The sequence below is a fragment of the Hemicordylus capensis genome, chromosome 1 (assembly GCF_027244095.1).
Source record: "Hemicordylus capensis ecotype Gifberg chromosome 1, rHemCap1.1.pri, whole genome shotgun sequence".
Lineage (NCBI taxonomy): Eukaryota > Metazoa > Chordata > Lepidosauria > Squamata > Cordylidae > Hemicordylus > Hemicordylus capensis.
The window spans coordinates 348,393,907-348,409,180 of NC_069657.1; the positions used below are offsets into that span (position 1 = coordinate 348,393,907).

The 15,274-nt window shown below is 40.8% G+C and overlaps 2 protein-coding genes across 4 annotated transcripts in view; both read right to left on the reverse strand.

The window, feature by feature from the left end:
- LOC128339263 (uncharacterized) overlaps window positions 1–4,766 on the reverse strand; it is a 53,381-nt gene extending 48,615 nt beyond the window's left edge. Inside the window, exons 1-3 of the mRNA XM_053282876.1 lie at window positions 4,647–4,766; window positions 4,458–4,554; window positions 1,298–1,425 (exon numbers count right to left, since the gene is read on the reverse strand). Coding sequence (XP_053138851.1) covers window positions 1,298–1,425; window positions 4,458–4,554; window positions 4,647–4,766 — 345 coding nt within the window. The remainder of the gene's footprint in view (window positions 1–1,297; window positions 1,426–4,457; window positions 4,555–4,646) is intronic.
- The window catches only part of LOC128341223 (uncharacterized), a 118,119-nt gene continuing 107,427 nt past the window's right edge, over window positions 4,583–15,274 (reverse strand). For all 3 annotated transcript variants that reach the window (XM_053287490.1, XM_053287480.1, XM_053287472.1), the window contains 3 exons: window positions 12,405–12,563; window positions 10,037–10,133; window positions 4,583–6,941 (listed from right to left, as the gene is read on the reverse strand). In XM_053287490.1, coding sequence (XP_053143465.1) covers window positions 6,739–6,941; window positions 10,037–10,133; window positions 12,405–12,563 — 459 coding nt within the window. In that variant the 3' untranslated portion in view covers window positions 4,583–6,738. The remainder of the gene's footprint in view (window positions 6,942–10,036; window positions 10,134–12,404; window positions 12,564–15,274) is intronic.

Below are 15,274 nucleotides of genomic sequence, written 5' to 3' on the forward strand. Positions count from 1 at the left end.
ATCTTTTGCAGTTTGTTTGGACATTTGTCCTGCAGTGGGGGGCGGGGGGAGATCCTGTAGGGATGGAGCCATTCTGGGAAGAGCATCTAGGTTCCAAGTTCCCTCCCTGGCAGCATCTCCAAGATAGGGCTGAGAGAGACTCCTGCCTGCAGCTTTGGAGAAGCCGCTGCCAGTCTGTGAAGACAATACTGAGCTAGATGGACCAAAGGTCTGACTCATGGCAGTTTCCTATGTTCCTGCTGTTCCTATATGTGTTGGGGTCGGGGAGGAGTCAGAAAGGAAAAGGGGGGGAAAGGAGAAAATGGAGTTATTGCTGAATATACCTTTGGTTAATCTACATAAGATGTCCTTGTGTGTATGAGGGAAGCAGCTATAAAACATTTGGCAACGATATTTTGAACCAGCTAAGCACGTGAGCCTGCAAAGCTTTTGAATGTTCCTGCCACCTCATTGCATTGCATCACTGGGCCTACATTCCTGAACTGCTTTCTAGTATTACTGCTGCTGCTTGTTTCTCAGCCTCCTGACCTGCACAGTCCCTGAAGGTACTTTTCACTGATCTATCCTGGACTCTGTTGTTCACAGGATGTCCTGTGAGCACAGTATGGCTCGGATCCCCTCCTCATCTCTAAATATGTTATAGCTGCTTCCCTCATACACACAAGGAAATCTTATGTAGATCAACTAAAGGTTTGTTCAGCAACAACTCCATTTCCTCCTTCTCCTTTCCCTTGCTCAACCCTCCCTGACACTCTCTACAGGCATCTTTGGTAGCTCTTTACTCTGTTGAGCCAAGGTTTATCAGCCATTCCCCCATCAACTAATAGTCTCCCCTATGGCTCTGATTCTTCAGTAGGCTCAAATGGTCATTTCACTCCCTCATGCTCTTATTGTCCCTCTTCAACTCTCCAAAGGTCAGAAATGTAGATCTAAGCACACATAGGAGAGAGGGAGAGGGAGAGGAATTAAAATACCTGCCTCTGCCACTCTCCACTCTAGTCAGCTGTGCCACGAGGTTTCCCCTCCCTCTCCCTCTCCCTCTCTCTTCACAAATGGGCATAATAGAATAGTCTCACTGGAGTGGTTGTGGGAGCAAAAAAGTGGGCTTGCTTAAATATAATTAGATATGTTTACACGGGATCTCTTATGATTTTTGTGCAGATACTTCAGTTATGATAATGAAGGTTTCCCCCCTGTTTGAGATTTTGGGGGAGCACAACATTTGACCACAGCATTAAAACAGACATAGTTGCTATCAGTGGGTTTAGAAAAATTGACAGTATAACTAGTCTGATACCTTATCTGGGTGTAATCTGCAGTACAGAGCACTTTGCAATCTTCTTCTTTCTGGAGGAATTTTGAAATTCTGAACAATGGCCTCTAAATAAGCTTCTCTGCTTTTCTGTTCTAAAATCCTTTTTGTCTCTAGTGAATGGAAAACAAAGGGGAAAAATTAAAACAAACAAACAAAAAGCAACTAACTGAGCAAAGAAGCCCCCTTTAAAATGGTGATGCTCTTATATTTAGCTGGGGGAGAGCAAATGTCCCCATCCAGCCCCAGCACAGCATCCCTCCAGGAGTTGTTGCTAGCAAGACTATTCACACAACCAGGAGGCGAGGAGGATGGGCGGGGGGGGAGGTGGTGGGAAGCCCAGTGGTGGGATCCCCAGACGATCTGGAAAGGTGGTGGGAAGTGTAGATCATGACCCCACATTATCTGCACTGCTACATACAGCATGTATCTCCGGATGCCAAGACAATGCGCCCTAGGTGCCTGTCTCTGTGTCCGCTCCAGCTGCAAGCTGTCGGAGAGCTGGGATGACGTGTCCCAGCCTCTGGGAATCCCACAGTGCACGGTGTGCAGCTCATTGGGGGATTCTACCAGGAGACTGGTGCTCTAGGTGCCTGTCTCTGTGGGCGGCCGGGCTGGAAGCACATGAGCAGGAAGCCCGAGTTAAGGCAGTGCTCACTCCCTTAACCTTGGCTAAAAGCTGGGCTAGGCAGTACTGCCCCACCAGGATTGGGCCTAATCCTGGTGGTTCTCACATGCAGCCTAACCCAGGCTCAGCTTCCCTAGCCTGCGTTAGGCTGTGTGTGAGAACAACCTCTATATGTGAGTGCTTCCTTGATAGGTATGGGGTGTGTGTGTGTCTGTGTCTGTGTGTCCTAAATGACTAATTCAAGGATACTATGAAGAATGCATGTAATATAATAATATAATCTATCAGGGCCTTCCAGAAGTTTACTATAACCATTCTCAAGCTCAAGTTGGACATCACAGCTTTTTATGGATTCTCATTATACTGGCAAGTTTATTTTCATCTGGCAGAACAGCTTCAGGAATTCCTTTTCGCTCCTTTATCTGGCGATGCCATAACACGGAGGAAAAAACCCAGAAATGATGACAGCAATTTGGCTTCATATCTATTTCCCCCCTCTTCCTCATTAATAAGTTCAGAAGTTATTTTCTCTTCTGATTATGTCTCTTCTTTTTGAGATGAAGGAAGTAGAAAGGATAAGCAGAGGACTAAGGATTTGTTGTCTACAGTATGTAGAAGCTCAAGAGGGTTCAGAAAGACAAATCTGCTACCATTCCTTTGGCCACTAGCCCAACTGCATGCAACAAGGACATGTGCATGTTGTGAACATGCATCTCGTTTGTCACTCCTGGCAAACTGGCACACCCGGAAGCTTTTCCTTTATCTTATAGGGAGTTGATTGTCCATATCACCTTCCTGTATTCACTATAAATACTAACTTCTATTGGTAGCATATATAGAAGGGTGAACTGCCTCCTCCCATGCACATAGTCAAGAAAAGGTTAACAGTGTGCTGGGACAGGGGGAAGGATAAACATATGCCTTTTCACATGTGGTTGGACCAAGTATTGTCCACGCAATATTGTTGTATAAAGCTGTCTGAATAAATGTACAAGTAAAAACTATACCTCCTTTAACTCTGGGATTCTCAGTGAGCTCTGTATCCTGCCTCCAGGACAGGGCTTTTTCAGTGGTGGTTCCTAGATTTTGGAACAGCATCCCCTTGGAGGCCCAGAAAGCCCCATCACTGATGAAAATGTTTCTATTTTTGCCATCTGATAAAAATGTTTCTATTCAGACAGGCTGATAGCTGCTGATGTGATTTTTGCATCACTTTGTGGTTGTGGTTGTATATCACTTTGAGCACTTGAAGGAAATGTATTTTATACATAAACATACATAAGCAGAACCTAAATGAAGCAAAGCTGAAGGCTTAGGGCTAGGTGGCTGGAGTAAATTCTAGCAGAGAAATGGTGTGTGAGCTGAGCAAGGAAGAGAAGCTGGTCTTGTGGTAGCAAGCATGACTTGTCCCCATAGCTAAGCAGGGTCTGCCCTGGTTGCATCTGAATGGGAGACTTGATGTGTGAGCACTGCAAGATATTCCCCTCAGGGGGTGAAGCCACTTTGGGAAGAGCAGAAGGTTTCAAGTTCCTTCCCTGGCTTCTCCAAGATAGGGCTGAGAGAGATTCCTGCCTGCAACCTTGGAGAAGCTGCTGTCAGTCTGTGAAGACAATACTAAGATATAGACCAATGGTCTGACTCAGTATATGGCAGTTTCCTATGTTCAAATCCTAAAGGAATGGAACCCTTCTTCCACTTCTAGGTTTCCTCCTCACTTTTCTCCCATCCAGTTTATGTTAGATCTGGAAACTATACGGGGTGGGCGAAGCAGTAACGGGAAAGGACCCAGCACGTCTTCCCACCCACTACTTTTCTTTTAGCAATCACTCCACCCTACAGTTTCCCGCAAGCTGGCATGCCCTGCATTCTAATTTATGGGCACTCTTGGGTTGCCAACCCACTAGATTTGGCCTGGAATCTCTACATCAATTTATTGGTGAGTACTGAAAGCAATCCTGGAGATTTTAATGGCTGGATACTATGAAAAATAAAAATATTGGAGGAAACCCTCTAGTCAAAGTTGGCAATGCTAGGGTGTTCTGCTACAACACGTAGTTACGTACTTTGTATCTTGGCAAGAGGTAGAGATGTGTAGAGAGCATAAGAACAGGAAGGTTTTAGGAGAAAGATAAAAAGCTGGGTTTGAGCAATCCTGAATTTGCTATGTCAGAAAGACAGAAATGTCAATATGGAATATGGCTGTGTGTCTTTAGATAGCGGAAGAGTGGTTGGAGAGATAGGAAGGTATCATCAGCCTGCAGTTGGTTCTAGGAGCCAATCAAGTCAATGCAATTTTCCTAGGATAGGCTGCAGAGAAAAAATAAGGCCACTTCTTACAAACAGGGAAAAAGAGCAAAGCAACATCAAAAAGACAAGAAGTCAAAACAAACCAACAACAAACAAACACAACAAACAATTCAGGGAAAGTGAGGTTGGAGTAGAAATCACCATATTTGAACAAGAAAAGGTTGTTCATTGTCCTGCAATTTATAAAGTCATGTCCATCCAAGTACTTACCATTCAGTTCCGATAATCTTGAATTTATTTCTTTATATTTGTTCCAGAAGAGTTTTATTTTAACATCAAGATATCCTATGTTTGTGTATGCATCAGTCTCAAATTAAAAACAAGGAGAGTCAGTGTCAAATGGTTTCTGTGAAAATATATTTCCATGCCTTCTTTCATGAATACATACACATAACCAACATCTCTCTGCAATTTGCACTTATTCAACCAGTATATTGTAACATTTTGTCTTTTTTTGCTTTTCCTTTCGCTTGTGCTGCGACCAACATAGCAGCTTCCTTTGTCATCAGTGGCATACATTTTCAGGGTTATTATTAATATAGAAATGGATGATCACAAGGCTGTTCCTAATAATGTTTGTCAAAAGATAAGGCAAAAGTAAAGATAATAAGAAAATAATCCCTGTTAAAGTCATTTACAAAGGACTGAGAGTCTTACACTACTAACACAGAAATAGAGTTTCCACTATTTATAATTCCTGGATACTCATGCCTTAATGCACTGTATGTTGTTCTCTCTTCAAAAGAATACAATCAAAAGATAGTGGTATTCATTTTTTCATTACTTTATGGGACAGACAGATTATTATTCTCACATCTGCATATGAGCCAAACTAGAGGTTACATGTGAGATCTGTGACTAGATAGCCCCAGATAATTTTCTTCTTCGAAAAGCAACCAGGAAAGCAGGCTTTATTTGGAGCAGTGGCTTGGAGACGCTGAGAATCAATTCCTTTTCCTCCAAGCTGTGGCACCAAACTAAATCAATGCCGTTCAGGTGAACTTATGTTTCCCACTTTGTTGCTAATAGAGCTGTGGCACAGAGGGAGTGGGTGGGGGGTGGGGGGGATGAGGAGAATTCATCAGAATAATTGGATCGGCCCGTAATGCAAAGAGAAAGTGGTAGGCCTCTGCTGTGCTATGGCCCTAACCTTAATTGGGGTTTGCCACCAGTGAACTCATCAGGAGGAAGAGAAAGAGGACGTGGTGGAGGAGTATTCTTTCCTCTGTAGCCAAATGGCTACAGTAGCAGGTGTAGTGTCTCATGTGCCAGAATACCTTGGGCCACCTGTACTTTCAGCTACTTTTAGAAAAGAAAGATAACATGGAAAGTTCAAATAATGGATCTCTCATGTAATGTATAGTTGAGATCTAAGACTGCTTGTTCCTTTGCGGGGCTGTTTAATGATATGGTTTCTAAGAAAATAATCAGATCTGTAGCTTTGTCAGTGCTTTTCCTTCTTCCAGCTAGAAAAGGCCATACCTGGAGCACAACTGTTCATAAGGTAGTGGGGGCAGGGGGATCCTTTGCACAACATTTTACCCAATACATTCCATTTCAAATGACTCTTTAAAATTAGAATTGCTCCCAAATTTCACCCAATGTAAAATTTCAAACAAAATATAAAGGCCTCTTCTCAGATTAAACATCTGAGGAATTTGAAAAGAAGTAAAAAATTGACTTGATTTGAAAGTGTTTTTTGAGAGCATTTTCAGCAGTGTCAAATTTGATGATGTTTCTAAAACTGTTTTGAATACATTTGAAAATGTTTACCTAATTCAGGAAGCTTTGCCTTTAACTGTGAGCTGACTTGGTTTGTCCTTAGAAATGTCAGTATATAGCCAACACTGATTTTCTAAGTAGAGTTGTGATGACCTCCTATGGACTATGAGATCTTCATTGACTGATCTTCATTTCCTCCCCACCACCACACCAAATGACTTGCGAAAAGCATATTACAAGCTTTTTTGCATGCTGTGCCATTGTGCTTTGCAAAAATGTGGTTGAAGAGTATTAGCATTTAAACTGCATGTAACTTCTGTTCCAGCTGTGAAAGATGCATATCTTTCACAGTTGGAACTAGGAACAGATTTTTCCTGCATGATAACATTGTTCAACCATTTATGCATTATGAGTGTTGTTTCCACCATTAAGTTATGCCTAAATGGCTGGACATCAGGATGCAAAACTGGATACAGCAGCAGGCAGAGCTGGCCTTGGTTCCAAATGTCTACTTGGAATGCTAAAAGTTCTGAACCTTATAGAAATCAATATATGTCATGTCATGAACAATTGGACATATTTCACTACTTACAAGCAAGTTTATTCAAAGTAAAATTTAGGAAGCAACTATCACTGCCTGTTACATAAACACAACAGATTTCAAAGGGACTTAACTATACAACTTAGTACAATACAGTATATGCTTACTATCTTGGATAAACATCAGTACTGTACCTAAATATGCCAACATTTTGTCAAATAACAATCATTAATAGAATATAGTGTTTTTAGTTTCTTTTACTTGATTGATTGGAGCAGACGATGTCATTTCATAGAGCTTATCTTCCAATTCATCCATGTTTGGAAGAAGCTTTGTGTTTTTCTTCCCTTTTCTCTTCTTCTTGTTCCTTTTCTCCTCAGCTGTGTGGGATGGCTGCGTGGCCGTTGTTGCCTGGAGTGCCGTTCTTTGATCTGAGCATTGAGAAAGATGAAGTCTGACCACTTAGTGCCTATTTTTGCCCACATTTCTCACTAAGCCTAGGGCAATAGCATAGCATTATTTGACTTGTTGCAGCAAACTTGCAATCTACAGTACATGAAACATGGCAACACAAGGAGTTACACTGTTTCATTGGATATTTCATTGGAAATGCTTGTACTCGGTGGCTGCATATTATTAAAAATGACACCGGAATGACCATAGTGGAATTAAAGGAAGCTGTACAAGATAGGATGGCATGGAGTACATTGATTCGTAGAGTGACCAAGAGTCGGACACGACTGAACGGATAAGAAGAAGAAGCTTCCCAAATGAAGATATAGATGTTGTCTTTCTTGTGGAAGAGTGGTAAGCAAGGTAGCAAGTTAATTTGCACTTTCTAGAGGATCCTACTGTCTGGTGCATTGTGTAGTGCACACACACACACACAAATCAATCTACAACACTAGTACATTTTTGATGTTGCTGCCATCAAATACAGGAAGGAAGGAAAGATACCTATAGGCAATTATATGTGGAGCTGACTAGCTTGATTTGGTCAGGCTGTACTTTCTCAGGTTTTTGGAAATTTCCATTCCATCTTCCTCAAGAGAATACTAGTACATGCTAATGCTCTGTCATAGCCAGGCAGGCAAACTGATTGATTCTGAAAAATGACTGCTAAACAGATAGATCAATTGCCACCTTTGCAGGTATTTAAGGACAGTTATATTTACAAGGAATGTTCATCACTGAGAAAGAAATATGCAAAAAGCTCAAGCATAAGGAAAGTTTTTCCACTGAAGTAGGAGCTTTAGAAGAACAAGTAGAAAGCAGAGCCACCTTTTCCTTTCCCACTTCACTGTAACTAATATTATCAACTTCATTTGAAAAATTAAAAAGGTGGACATATTCCACTTCCTTGCACTAAAATGGCTTCAAAATTGCACAGTTTATTTAGATATAATTTTATGCAAATACCAGTTCTGTTGAATGCCACATTGGAGGTGCACAGGAGCCTTTTCATTCAGTGTCAAAATGGGTGGGAATAAAGAAATGAGCCAATTTTGTAATGAGTTTTGATTTTCATGTTGACATTTGCATGTATAGTAATGGAGAGCCTTTCATCCATATGAACAGCACAAAAAATAAAGAGATGTGCTTCTCTGCTTTTCTTCCAGATCCTCTACACTAATCACAGAGAGCAAGAGTCCCAAAGATGGACTTTTAAGGTTCCAAGTACCTAGCCCACTGGGAAGAACTCGGAAAGAAGCAACTCCTTCACTTGCCTGACCAAATTTGTGAAAGGTCTTCCAATCTGACTGAATCAAAGCTTTAGCCAAGTCCCCTTTTATATGCTCTGTAAGCCTCCATCAGCCCATATGGCTGTAGGCAGGGTTGGGATAGGATTAGGGTGGGGTTGTTACCAGTGAGGTAAGAAAGCTTCTGGTTGCAACCTCAGAAAATACTGCCAATCCCAGAAGCACCTGTGCCACTCACGGGATCTAGAGCTCTTTTTAAACTGAAGCTGTTGAAGGGCACTTCCTGTATGTATCTGCTGCTTCCGCCAGAGAAATCAAATAACATGCAGCTGTTCCTTGCCCTCACCTAGTCAAAGATAAAGGAGAAGGAGGAGGCGGCATATCAACAGACATGTCAGATTTTTTACAAGACACACATGACTGGACAATGGCCACTCCCATCTATGCTATTATCATGTCACTTTATGTCTTGTTGGAATCTGACTGGTTGAACCAGGGACAGGCCTAAAAGATAGCATCTCTTAGATCATGAATGCAAATACCTTCAGTACCCTGGTTTCATAATTCATCTGGCCCTGGAAACTGAAATTCATTTAAAGTAGCTAGGTGTTCTCTTACCATTTCTTTATCTATCTTGAAGTGCAATTCCCTTCTTTCTTCATTAGTCCAACTGTTGCACAAAGGGCCACATTTCCCTTGCAGGAGAAGGGGGTTGCAAAATAGGAGCTAATCAGTTCTGCCTTCTCTCTGTTGCCCATTGCTATTCTCCAAGCAACAGATATACTGATTTTCTTCTTGTTTTAGACATATCCGGGGTGTGTGTGTGTGGCTTTTGTTGTTTTTGGCATTTCTCATAAGCTTTCTTGATACCAACAGGTTCATATGACCTTTTTGGTACATTTCTTTGGTTATATGCCTTTCTTCCTTTTGCATCTCTTTTATGCTTCTCAGCTGTTCAGAGAGATCTCTGTGCATCCACACAAGTTGTTTTAAATACCCCCCATGTTTCCTTCTTATGGTAATCATTTGCAACTTCTGACTATAGTTAAACATAATAGGATTGGGCTAAATGTTTCTTTGAATCAACAGTTTGCTGCAATTAGATCTCATGGCATTGTTTTGAGTGGGGCTTAGAACGCACTCCATCAGCACCTAGCTTCATCAGAGAGAGAGAGGTAAGAGAGCAATGCCTTCTCCATTAGCTTGGCCAGGACCAACTAACTGTCATGTGGATTGTTTTCCCCACAGAACTGTCTCCACCTGGCTGCATCAGAGGGCAGCTCCTGTCCATGCCAGTGACACCCCTATGGAAACTGGGGCTAAATTTATGAAGTTCAGTGGCAGACCACAACCTCTGTGCTCCTGAGTCAGGGTGCCAAATGCTTCCCCCTTTGTGTGTACCCTCCTCCCCACTTTTTGAAAAGTGGAGGCAAAAGGGCATTTTGCCACCATGCTGTTGCCTGAGGTGACCACCACACGTTGCCTCATGGATGAACCGCCCCGGTGAAGCCCTCTTCATGTGACGTGTGGCTCCTCACACTTCATGGAAAGTATCTTCCTTCCAACGGCTCCCACACCACCAGTGTAAAGTGAGAAGGAGCCTGACTCTTTTCCAGCTTGTTCCCCAAGCGTTCATAGAATCTGCTCTTTTCTACTGCAATTTCAGTAGAACATTGTTCTACAGTAGTAAATAAATACAGTAGTATTTATTTAAAAGACATATATCCCCGCTTCTCCAGTACAGTACTGCTCAGGGCAGATTACAGAAATCTAAAACATTATTCCTGTTCTCAATAAATATACGTTGTTGAGGGGGGAAAACCTACCTTGAAGTTCTTGTACTGTGCTCACAATGTATTTTTTTCTTTCCATAAGTGTCCTTATCTTAAACTGTATTTTCCCCAGTTGATCTGATACAGACCCCTGTGAAGCAGAAGGGAACAGTGGTTGTGGGATATTAAATAGGCAGGAGAAACTATTGTTCATCCTGTAAATCTGCTTTGCCTTATTAATATGAGGTAAACAATAAATAAAAGACTTGTCTGTGTTTCACTTTAATTATATCAGACCACAGCTGGGGTTACTGTGGTCTTTATTTGGTTTTTCCCCCCTGACATTGGATCAAAGGGACCTTAGTTAACACGATCACAGTGTTCTTGGATCCAAATGATTCTAGTAGATGATGTGTGAAAATCAGAGAGGCCTCTTTGCTCAACTGCTAATTAGAAACATTGATTGAACTTTGAGGAGAGAATGTAAGAGGCTCCAAACATTTCAGTCTCATTTGAGAAGAAAAACAATTTGTTTTTTAAAAAAAGAATTAGGCTGGATTCTCATATTCCTTTTAAGTTCCCATAAATTGAACGTTGAATTGCTTTGTTGCTGTTGTTCATTTTGTTTGAATAAATGAACTTCTAAGTCAGAGGCAGGTCTAGGAGGACTAAAATGCTCCCCCATATGAGAGTTGGGAATTCTGCATTTATAGCTCACAAATTATGCAACCAGATGCCAGTCAAGCAAATTTGCTTCCTCCTTTGAAATGCAATAGACAGTTATTGTAGAGTCGAACTCCATGAGTGTATTGAGGCTTCCCGCAACACAAGAAAACACTAGATTGGAGTGTTAGGGTAGGATGCTGCCTACCGGGATCCTGCATTTTAGGGGACCTATTCCCAGGTTCACTATTAAAATGGATCTAAAACCATTCACACAAAAACATGTGCATTTATTTATTTTTTACTTATTTTATTTTACATGTGAATAGTACACATGTAAAACATAATATCTGGATAGGGCTACTGTACCAAACAAAGCCAGAGATTGCTGGTTTGAATCCCCGCTGGTATGTTTCCCAGACTATAGGAAACATCTATATCGAGCAGCAGCAAAATAGGAAAATGCTGAAAGGCATCATCTCATACTGCACAGGAAATGGCAATGGTAAACCCCTCCCGTATTCTACTAAAGACAACCACAGGGCTCTGTGGTCATCAGGAGTCGACACTGACTCGACGGCACACTTTACCTTACTTTACCAAACAAATGTACAGAGATATAGTTAGAATTAGGGATATGCATTCATTTTGTAATCAATGAAAAATTCAAATGAGTTCATTCATTCATTACTCGTAAAGAAACAAATGTCCATGGCACACATGGGTTCAGAATGTTCCATTTGTTTCCCTCAGCAGCCCAGCCAGAATAGCATGCTTTGTAGTAAAAGGTGACAGCAAATGGTTTCATGAGCTGCAGCTGTTTGAACAGTGAAGGTTCTTCTTCACATATCTGCTCATGCAGCTCTTTAAAAAGAAAATAATATGCAAGACTACCTTCTGTCAGCAATTCCCTACCATTCCACCTTTTCTTAGGTTTTAAGTTTCCCTTTGGAAATTGACTAGATGGGGGTTACCTATGGGCTAATCTTGTCAAGTTCACCACTACATGGGCTAAAAATGAGGCAATGCAATTAGGTAGATAGAGCTTGCTAACATCCCTCACCTGCAAGGAGGTTCCCTGCCTCCTCCATTATGTTTGTACAATCACCACGTGTCTGATGCTGGATCATAGTTAGTACCTCAGTAGCAGTAAAGGAGAACATGCTCCCATTGTTCCACCAAAATAATTGTCTGTACACAGCCTATGAAACAGTGCAAGAGAGCGGTTCATGTTTGGAAGTAGTGGGAATAGCACTCATTCTCTGTCTACTCACACAGTGGTATTTCCTCCTTATTTCTAACTGAGTAAAGAGACACCTTTTAAAAGTGGTGATTCTCTTTACTGAGCGGGCCCTATCCATCCCCAGCACAGCATCGCTCCAGTGGCTGTTGCTAGTGCGTCTTTTTTAGACTCTGAACCAGGCCTGCTCAACTTAGGCCCCCCCAGCTGTTTTTGGACTAGAACTCCCATTATCCCCAGCCACAGTGGCCAATAGCCAGGGATTATGGGAGTTGTAGGCCAACATCTGCAGGAGGGCCAAAGTTGAGCAGGCCTGCTTCTGAGCCCTTTGGGGACAGAGAGCCATTTTATTTATTTATATCTATGTAAACCACTTTGGGAACTCTGGTTAAAAAGTGGTATAGAAATATTTGTCGTATTCGTCCTATATGCACATCAAGAAAATACATGCAGGTTGCAAACTATGCCCAATGAATTTTTTAATTAAATTGCTCACACAGACTAAAAGTCCCCACTCACACTTCCAAGAATCATTTGTATCTTTCTTCCAACGTCTATGTTTTCTTTTGCTTTCTTTTGGATCAATATTTCTTCTATATGATCAAAGCCATCAGGAATATCGTTAAAATGTATATTTGATGTATCAGTAGATTCTTGGTCTCCAGGTATGTCGCTGTCCTTAAAAGATTACAAAAGAAATGTTATGCTCTTTTAAAATACTAGCACTCTAAGTCTCTTGCACACTGTGATGTTCACCCAGTCAGCATGTTTGTTTAGACCTCCCCATTAAACTCAAAAGAGGGGGGAGAACACAAAGGAAAGCCCCCTCAAGAAGAAAGGAGGTAATTAGCACATAAAGAGATCATTTTGAAGCTTATTTCTCATTTTTCACATCAGGGTTTGTTACACAGAAATGTGTGGGTGGTGTTCTTTACAAAAATAAATGTCAGAATTGGCCCTAAGTCAAGGAAAAGTGTTACAAAGTGTTACAAAGTGTAAAATCTGTTACAAAGTGTTACAAAGACTAAATCTGTTGGGTGGGAGGTAAAACAGGTGCAGCATTTCTTTCCGAGGAACAAACTTAGGTCCTCTTTTAATGTTACAGTCACAGAAAAATAAACTTCCTCGATCCCTGTCTATGGAGGAAACAACTGATGTAAAGTGTCTCCTAGAGATGTGCACGAAACATGTTTTGTTTCGAGTTTGAAATGAAATGTAAATCCACAGAATGTTTCATCAGAATAACCAGTCAAGCCAGTTTCTTCCAACAGAACTAGCTTGGAACATTTCGAGTGTTCCAAGCATCCCAAGCACCATTTGGGAGGACTGTTTTTCCAGTAAGAACTGGTCTACTGATTGGAGTTGGCAAGTAGACCAGGCCTGGACTTAGCGCTTCAGCCCACCTTGAAGGGCTGGTCTACCTGCTGTGTGAAGCTTCCACCCTGGACTTGGAACTGAACTGGCTCGTGGACCTGTGCAATGGTCTGAATTCAGACCAGACCACAAACATTAGTCTGTGCACACCCCTACCTACTATACTTGCTGCCTGTCTACTTTTTAATCTGACAATATTTTGCCTTTTGGTGGGGATGTTTTAAATTTGTTTTTCACCCTTCATGCTATTCAAGGAAAAAAATCTCCATTTGCATGCACTTAAATTAATTAAGCAAATAAACAATAGTCAATGTTTGTGGCGTGTTGGAGTATTCAGTCTTAAAAACAATGGGCAACATCCAGACTAAGGTAGTCATGACTGGGTCCCAATGAATTTAATGGGACTTAAGTTAGTCATGTCTCACTTGTCTCATTGATTCCAGTCATTATTCTTATTATTGTTGTTGTTGTTAAATTATTATTAACATATTTATACCCCACCCCTCCAGTACCCTACTGCTCAGGGTATCTCATTACTAACTAGTCTGCATGTCAGTTACTAGTTTGCTAACTAGTAATTAATTAAACTAATTATTAATTAGTTAATTAACTAGTAATTGTTAATTAATTGTTTCATTTATTTATTACATTTTTATACCACCCCATCCAAAGGCTTTGGGCTAATTGTTAATTAGTAATTAAAATTTTCATTACTAACTAGTCTGCATGTTGCCCAGTATAATAAATATGGTAAGGAAAGGCTGTCATAAAAGGTAAATAAAAGCGGTTTGTAATATTCTCAGGAAAAAGAACAAAAGGTGTTACAGACAGACTATTCTAGGGCATTGAAGAAAAAATGGAAATAAAATAAATCATATGAGCTGGAAGATCATAAAGTTATGAGCTGTTAAACAGGATATATGCCCTTATCTTCTGTGTTAATAACGTACTCTGTTTGCCACAGTTGCTATGGCTCCCGTCAAAATTAGCAGAGTGAAATGTTTTCATTTCTGATTGTCAAAGTATCAAAACAGAATAAGATAGCGGCAAAGAAGGCACCATGAAGACACAGAATGGAAACTGGTGCTCTACCTCAAGGTCATGAAACAATGCTCTGCTTGTATTCTACTGCCTCTTTTCTTTCTTTCATATAACTGATTATTTATTTTATTTGTTCGATTTATTTGTTCGATTTTTGTTTGGATTGTTCGATTTGATTACACCATGACAAGCTTTGGGCTGGTTCAGACAGTACACTAAATAGCCATTATAAGTAGGGAGTAGTGTGCACCACCTCCAAATAATATTATTTTATTTATTTTATTGTTCCATCTCTACACCGCTTTTCATTAAAATAATCCCAAAGCGGCTTACAATATAATTGTAATATATTATATTACAATATACAATATATTGTACAATTAAAATAGAAATTAAAAGTACAAACATTAAATATAACAATAATATATCTCTATTTAAAAGGTGTTTTTTTTTAACCCTATATAAAACAGTAACACACAAAACACGAAGCAGCAGCAGCAGCAGCAGCAGGAAAAATTGTACTCTCATATAAAAGCCTGGGTGAAGAGCCACATTTTTAATTTCTTTCTAAAAACTGTGATGGAGACTAAAGAGTGGATGCCCACCAAGAGAACATTCCAAAGCCTGGGAGCAATGAATGAGAAGGCCCTGTCCCACATGCTTGACAACAAGGCATGTGGAGCAGAGCTGTCTCCGATGATCTTGTCAAGTGGGCAGAAACCCTTGGGAACAGGCAGTCCTTCAGATATCCTGGGCCCAAACTATCTTTAAAGGTCAAAACCAGCACCTTGAATTTCACCCAGAAAGAAACTGGTAGCCAGTGCAGTTCTTTCAATAGAGATGTAATATGATCCCAGCAGGCAGCTCCACATAAAATCCTAGCTGCTGCATTTTGCACTAGCTGCAGTTTTCAAATATTCTTCAAGGGCAGCCCCATGTAGAGCATGTTACAGTGATTCAGCCATGATGTGCCT